Below are 8,334 nucleotides of genomic sequence, written 5' to 3'. Positions count from 1 at the left end.
TTGCCAAAGATAGCTTCCGCTGTTCTCGTTTACTCCCTCAAATGCAAATGGCGCACGGGGATGAAATTATAATGTGAAATTCAATTTGTTTATAAGTGTTTGGAAAGTTTACAGGTTTGCAACTTAGCCAAAGGCTGCAACATTTACTGTTTTAAAATTTTATAGTGTTTTATTATCTGCATTCAATGTTCTGAATGTAAAATTGTCACTTTTGTAACCTGATTTTCGTTTAAGAGGTTTGCTATTTTCTTTTTCATTCTTAATTACTGCGTTGAATAAAGTGCTGTTTAATTATAATCTTGTGTTAGCAAAATATTACATTTATTACAAAATTATACAGAAATGCAACTACACGAGTTTTCGTTTTCTTTCCTAAGATAGCAAAGCTTCGAAGGAATCGAAAATATCTGTTTGTTGATCACGTCCGTTGAAATTTCAAAACGAGGCTACAGGACACGGCATATTTTCCATTTCGTTTATGCTGAGTTTAGGTATTAAATCACAGGAGTTATTCTATTATATTTAGCAGACTTTTAGAAAAATATCTTATTTAGGAGACTGATTTATTTTTGTCCAGTTAGATGGCATTGTTTTTTCAAAATCATGTTCAAGAAATTTTGCTTAAGCCAACGGATGCGTCGCCATTTTGATGCGGTCACGGGCTTTGCACACGACTCATTAGAACATTTTTGTAAAATATCTTGTTTAATCAATGTGTCATGCAAAAGTAACATCATCTGGTATTCGATTGTTTTTCTGTTATATCATTGGTAATATGCAAATCACCTAAAATTAATGCAAACTGTAGCTACAGAGTACAGTGCATTGTGAGGTTCTTAAGGGAATTATTTTTGTCAGTAATGGGGCCCAATGAGGGTTTTATTAAGTAACTGGAAATTCAGAAATTCCAGTTTGTTGTTGCTCTAAACAGTTGTTTGATACATTTTCTTAATTTGTTTTATTTAAATTAGTTTTCATTTAGTCTGACTAAATTTTCTGAACAAAAAAAAACAACAACATATTTTAAGGGCCTACATGGTACTGATTAGTTTTAATGAAACTCATTTTACAAGATTAATACCAAAAACATGCAGGAGACAATCTTCTAAGCACTTGCAGTATGGTTAGGCTTAAAAAATTCTTTGACATTTTTTGGGGTTACTTGGAAATAAAAATGACACCATTTTTTTTCTGAATTTGAAAGTTCCTCAAACAAATATGATTATTGTGTTGTTTCATTTTGATAAATATTGTTTTTAGAAGATCTGGTTGTAGTTCATAAACAATTATAATTTTCATATTATATATCAGTGTACAGAAAGTCTTAGGGGGGAAACATTATACCCCAAAACAACACTTGATACTGCCCTCCCCCCCCCCCCCCCTGGGCCTGGAACTGGTTATTTGAGAAATGCTGTAAATATTAATAATTTTGCTCAGGGAGTATAGACTTTATAATTTCGTAGCACATGTTATATATTATAATTAATATGTTACTTTGAAATGTATCAACAAAATTAAACTGGTATAAGAAAAAAAATTCAGTCAAACCTACCAGCTAATGAAATGGGTGTTAAAAATGAAAGGGAAAACACGAACATCATTTAGGTTGGTCTTGCTTCGGAGGCTTAATAAGTTGACATTTCTAGGATGTTTGACTTTCTTTGTAAATTACTTCCACAATTTTTACTGAGCTGGCAGTCCATCTGTCCAAGAGGATGGGTAAATTTGTTATTTATATTTACAATACTGTATAAAGAATTTGGTATTATATTTGTAAATTACTTCCACAATGTTTACTGAGCTGGCAGTCCATCTGTCCAAGAGGATGGGTAAATTTGTTATTTATATTTACAATACTGTATAAAGAATTTGGTATAATATTGATATAGATCTGTTCCAGGGCATTTGATTCTTATATTGTTTAATTTTGTTCATTTGGTATTGATATGAGAGTGCTTCAAGAATTTCACAGGACAGGCATATAGAAATATTAAAGATTGTTTGCCTGTTCTGTTTTTTTTTATTGATTTCATAAGCTAATATGAAAGATGCATCTTTGTAAGGGGAATGTAATTGGCTCCTAGAAGGGAGGTAATTACAAAAAAAGGTTACTACATAAACAGTTGATAATTCATGCATGATATTTTTTTTGTTCTATAACTGTATGTGGGCTAAAAATGTTGTATCATAAAAAAGATGGTCTAATTGCATCTTTTATGTTTTACAGACTATAATTAACAACAGTCCCAAAGAAAATGAATCCCCAACAGGACTCTGGCGAACCTCCATTAAAGAAACAAAAGTCAGACAGTGCAGATGATCCACTGATAAAATATGACCCGGTTGCCATAGCAACAGCTTCTTTAACTTTACCAACTGTTGTCAGTGCTGTACCAACAACGGACATAAATGATCCCACAGGTATTACAAAAACATTCACAGCTTGATTTATATTTAAATAATATTTTGTGTTTTGTGATGCAATTACAGCCTTGATACATGTATTTCTCAAGTAGATTTTTTTTGTTTTTAAAATCCCGTATTGAAGGCTTTAAATTTTATGTCAAAAGCAGATGAAAAAGCTACCCAAATAGATGTTATGCATAATGATATGGGTAGAAAGGCACTATTCTTAATATTACACATGAACTATTACAATTAGACCATAAAGGGAGGTAATAAAAGACGATAGATTCAATAAAACTTTCTTCTGTGTTCATCACTATTCAAACACCTGGCAAATATTAGAGAAAACTATTATCAGAAATGAGATTTAACAAAAAAAATATATATTTTATGCTCCTAATGGAAAATATGGCAGCCACAATTTAAACAAAGGCATAATGAGCCTTTTAAATAAATATTAAGATAGTACAACACATTTGATAAAAATAGCATAATGGTGTTATAGCATTTATCCAGAGGACCTAGAATAAAGCCTTAAAAAATAAAATTGTCCTACCAATTATGGCATCTTAATTCAGAAGTGATAAAAGAACAATCACAATAATGAAAATGCTGACACATGAACAAGTCATGTCATATAAAATCTCCTTGAAATTTACTGGTCTCTTTTAATCATGAGTAATATATATCTCAAATAAGTACAGGGACATATATATGCATTTATTTTTCTGATTTTGTACTTAAAACATTCAAAATATTCTTTCCTGAAAATTTTCTTTTCGCAAATGATTTTCCCATAGACTCCCATTAAGAAAACTTGTTTTAGGTCCTTTTTCAAAATGAATCTGGCAAAAAATCAAGCACACACCTGTATCATTTTGTTTGTCAGATTTTCTTAAGTTTAAATTATAATCAGATTGCAATCAAGTTCTGCCTTTTAGAAAAAATGTGATCTATTTGAAAAGGGAAAAGTTTCATCAGATATGATTATAAGAAAGAACATCTATTCATTAAAAACACTAGCTGTTTTATTGAACTGATTTCTGCGGCTGACTGTGAAAACCCTAGTTTAGCTACAGATGCTCAAAGTTACGTCATGTGCAACCATTGTTCATCCATAATTCAATCTCACATTATGACCAGACCACAGTTTGTTGGTTTCCAGTTATACCGTATTATGTATGTGAAAAGTGGTACAGGAACCAGTAATTGCCATCATTAAAAGTTTTATCAAGGTTTTGAAAAAATGTTTATTTCATGATCATCCTTTGAAATTAGATGTTGAAATTGTACTTTAAGAAATTAATGCTAGTGTGTGTGAAAAATGAAAATAAAAATAGAAAATTATAGCATGATATGTGACTTTCATGGTTTCCATCAATTTGTGTGAAGAATCTCAGTGCTAGAATGGATTCAAACATGGTCACGACACAGCATGTTAACACTCTGTAGAGCTAGTTACGCACAACTTCGGCAAATTGGCCACATCAGGCAGTACATCACAGCTGATGCTACCAAGTCTCTTGTGAACTCTCTGGTTACATCGAAAGCAGACTACTGTAACTCGCTGCTGTATGGAATTTCCAAAGACTCACTGCAGAAACTTCAGTGTGTACACAACACAGCTGCCTGCATCATGAGGACTCCAGGATACAAACACATCAAGCCACTCTTGAAGGAGTTGCATTGGCTTCTGGTTCAGCACAGCATTGAGTTCAAAATCTCGACACTTACATACAAAGCCATGCACAATGAATCTCCTAAGTACATGGTCGATATGTTGGACATGTACAAGCCTCGTAGAGACATAAGGCCGGCAAATGGCCTGGTGTCTTTGGTTGTACCAAGGAGTCGAACAGTAAAGTATGGTGACAGAAGTTTCAAGCATGCAGCTCCAAAGCTTTGGAATGCCCTCCCTGCAAGCATCAGAGATCCAAGCTCACTGTCTGCATTAAAAAAATCTTTGAAAACGCATGTCTTTCACATATGTTATAAATGAATAACAAAATCTGAAATACTGTTGAAAATGGCGTTAAACCAGATCACATTCACATAATTATGTTATAAATGAATAACAAAATCTGAAATACTGTTAAAAATGGTGTTAAACCAAAAACCATGAAATGTTTATTTTGTGTTTAGAAAGGGATTGGTCTCATAATGTAATTTGACGTTGAAGGTAATTTATAGATGATCTTGTTTTAATTACTATTCATTTTAATCATTTACCAATATATTTTCATGTATGTATGTGTATGTGTTCTTGATATGTTTTTGTAAAGCACTTTTGAACGTACATATTTTGTATGAAAAGAGTTATATATAAGTTAGGTATAATAATAATAATGGTCACACCATATTTGTGACAGCAGTTAAATTAGCATAACACTAGAGGAGATAGTTGCTGCGAGTTTGATACCTGACATACTTTACAGTAATTTTTGTCATATATTTCATAGAGACTTAACACAAGAAAAAAGTATTGACTTCGGTATATGTGAAAATAGGCAGTTTTTTAGCTGACAAGAGCACAGTGTGAGTTACTAGTATTGTGATATCTCACTCCATCCATTCCATTAACATTTTCTTTGATTAAACTTAGCCTGGATTTTCCTTGAGTGGTCCCCTTGTGAAGTTGTTCAAATAGTTCTGCTTGGTTGCACATAGGGGCAGCCAGAGCTAAAAATTAAAAAAGTCTTCAAATATTGTCTCAGCCAAAACCACTGGATCATCGATAATTAAATGATTACAAGTTGGCAAAAGAACAGGCTGCAAAACAACACACAAAAAAAATTATTTGAAATAGTATGGAAAAATTTGTTTAGGATATTCCTGATTTTATTTATTGTTAAAGCTGGTGTTTTGTAACTTTGTGCAAGTTTTGTGATCATATTACTTTATAGTGCTTCTTTTTATACAGGGAAAGGAAAAGGGTTGCCAAGGGCGACAGTTGCTGTCACAACAGGAAATGTTAGACCCAGTCTTCAGCCACATTCGATACCAAGTGAACAAGTTATCAAGGTATGTGTAACCAGCTTGAGCTGAACCATAAACTCTACAGATATACTTGCATGAAATTTTAATGTTTGCAGTAGAACTGGTTTAGTAAAGTACTGATAATGCTGTTTGATTGTCTAGTCATCACTATATAAACAATTTTGCTTCTTGAAAGACTTATGAATGATGGTATTGAAACTTGCATGACCATCTGAAACAATTCTCACACAATTCAAAGTAGCTACTTGGCGTTTGTGTTTACATGCTTTTTAGTTTGACTATACAAAGTTATCCTACCCAACCAGACATTCATGTCCTTCTGTGTCCATATACTTTGGTTGCAGATTTGATGCACTTTTTCTTTAAATCTGTTATTACTTGATAAAGTTATTCCTCATCGTCATCCACATCATATTGCACAAAGGGTCATAGCTCTGGCACTAAAATTTCATGAATACCCTCAGGCGAGGGACCCTCGTTTTACTAAGAATTTCAGGTTAAAATTATGGTGCACTTTCATTCTATCTTTGACAGTTAATACAAAATGGATTTGATTCAAAATAAAAATAGCTGTTCTGCATCATTGCCTACATCATATGACATAAGGTCTATAACTCTTGCATCATTTTTTAGGAATTATGCCCCCATTTTACTTAGAATTATGTCTTGTCCGTCCATCTGTCAGTACGTCACACTTCATTTCCGATCAATAACTGGAGAACCATTTGACCTAGAACCTTCAAACTCCATAGGATGGCAGGACTTATGGAGTAGACGACCCCTATTGTTTTTGGGGTCACTCCGTCGAAAGTCAAGGTCACAGGGGCCTGAACATGGAAAACCATTTCCGATCAATAACTTGAGAACCACTTGACCCAGAATATTGAAACATGAGAGGATGATTGATCATGCAGAGTAGATGACCCCTATTGATTTTGGGGTCACTGTGTTAAAGGTCAAGGTCACAGGGGCCCAAACAAGGAAAACCATTTCTGGTCAGTAACTTGAGAACCACTTGACCCAGAATGTTGAAACTTCATAGGATGATTGCTCATGCAGAGTAGATGACCCCTATTGGTTTTGGGGTCACTCTATTAAAGGTCAAGGTCACAGGGGCCTGAACATGGAAAAAACATTTCCGATCAATAACTTGAGAATCACTTGACCAAGAATGTTGAAACTTCATAGGATGATTGAACATGCAGAGTAGATGACCCTTATTGATTTTGGGATCACCCAGTTAAAGTTGAAGGTCACAGGGGTCTGAACATGGAAAACCATTTCCAGTCAGTAACTTGAGAACCACTTGACCCAGAATGTTGAAACTTCATAGGATGATTGGTCATGCAGAGGAGATGACCCCTATCTATCTTAGAGTCACTCTAGTAAAGGTCAAGGTTACGGGGGGCTTAACATGGAAAACCATTTCCGGTCAGTAACTTGAGAACCACCTGACCCAGAGTGTTGAAACTTCATAGGATGATTGGACATGCAGACTAGATTACCCTTATTGATTTTGGGGTCACTTGGTCAAAGGTCAAGGTCACATGGGTCTGAACATGGAAAACAAATTCCATTCAGTAACTTGAGAACCACTTGACCCAGGATGTTGAAACAGGGATCAGCCTACAAGGCGATTTGAGCGATATCGTCGCTTTAAAGTCGGCCACTTCGCCTAATTATCGCCTCCGGGCGAAATCCAAATCGCCGAGCTTTTCAGCGAGTTATTATCTGTTTACTTAAAGTTGCAAAACTTGATGCATATTCTAGATTAAATTATCGATAAATCCATAGTCAACCCCGCCTACTCGCCTGTCAAACTCCAGCCAATCGTAGCGTTCATATCTAACAGTGTCAATCAATAATATTGTAAGCCGCCGCCATTTTGAAAATTTTCAATCGGCGTGTAAAAAACCGATAAACTTAACGAGAGCATGATTTTATGCAACAATTGTATATTATTCTTTCATTTTATTAAAGATTACTTCAAAAATTATTTCAATTACCATAATTACGGTCAATTTCTGTAAATGAACGGCTCGGGTACTGTGGATAAAAAATGATTTCGCGGACGTCAGAACTGCCGTACAAAATATTGTAAAAAGATCGCCATTAACTACGAGTTTGGTATTATTTTCGAAAAAAATAATAAATGAATAAATTAAATGTATAAATCTGAACAAATTGGTGCAAAAATCGGGCATTATAAAAGTACGAGAATCGAAACATTAATGAAAATTTTCACGCCGTTTTGATCGTGCACCTGTTAAATTTACGAATTTCGGACATGTAAATTTCGGATAAAAATTTAAAGGCGACTTTTTCATCGCTAAGTTTATACTTTATTTAGAAATTCATGAAAATGATAATGCAAGAATCAATTTTCTTAAATAATTACTGTTTATAAGTTACAGCTAGACCCACAGAAAGTGGATATATATAGGCAAGAAACTGAATGCTATGCCGATTCTTCTCCTTAAATTTCTCAACTTCTCCCTAAATTCTGTGGAGGGAGAAGTCACTTCTCCCTAAAATTTTGACCTAGGCTGATCCCTGTGAAACTTCATAGGATGATTGGTCATGCAGAGGAGATGACCCCTATTGATTTTGGGGTCACTCCATTAAAGGTCAAGGTCACAGCAGATAGAAAATGGAAAACCATTTCCGGTTTATAACTTCAGAACCATTTGACCTAGAACTTTAAAACTTCATAGGGAGATAGGAATAACAGAGTAGGTGACCCCTATTGTTTTTTGGGGTCACTTCATCAAAGGTCAAGGTCACAGGGGACTGAACATAGAAAACTCTTTCCAATCAATAACTTGAGAACTACTTGACCCAGAATGTTGAAACTTAATAGGATAATTGGACATGAGAGTAGATGACCCCAAATGATTTTGGGGTCACTTGATCAAAGGTCAAGGTCAC

The 8,334-nt window shown here is 34.4% G+C and overlaps 1 protein-coding gene across 4 annotated transcripts in view; it reads left to right on the top strand.

Annotated features, from left to right (window-relative positions):
• Positions 1–2: 2 nt before the first annotated feature.
• LOC123523785 (lethal(3)malignant brain tumor-like protein 3) overlaps positions 3–8,334 on the top strand; it is a 45,110-nt gene continuing 36,778 nt past the window's right edge. The window contains exons 1-3 of one of the 4 annotated variants that reach the window (XM_045301439.2): positions 3–114; positions 2,231–2,424; positions 5,330–5,430. In XM_045301439.2, the coding sequence (XP_045157374.2) occupies positions 2,259–2,424; positions 5,330–5,430 (267 nt within the window). In that variant the 5' untranslated portion in view covers positions 3–114; positions 2,231–2,258. Of the gene's footprint in view, positions 237–350; positions 492–637; positions 741–2,230; positions 2,425–5,329; positions 5,431–8,334 lie in introns of those variants that run through there. The other 3 variants (XM_053539578.1, XM_053539579.1, XM_053539580.1) reach the window with 3 other exon arrangements.

This window comes from Mercenaria mercenaria, chromosome 3, assembly GCF_021730395.1.
Source record: "Mercenaria mercenaria strain notata chromosome 3, MADL_Memer_1, whole genome shotgun sequence".
Taxonomy (NCBI): Eukaryota; Metazoa; Mollusca; class Bivalvia; order Venerida; family Veneridae; genus Mercenaria; species Mercenaria mercenaria.
This window is presented reverse-complemented; position numbering and strand designations above follow the sequence as displayed.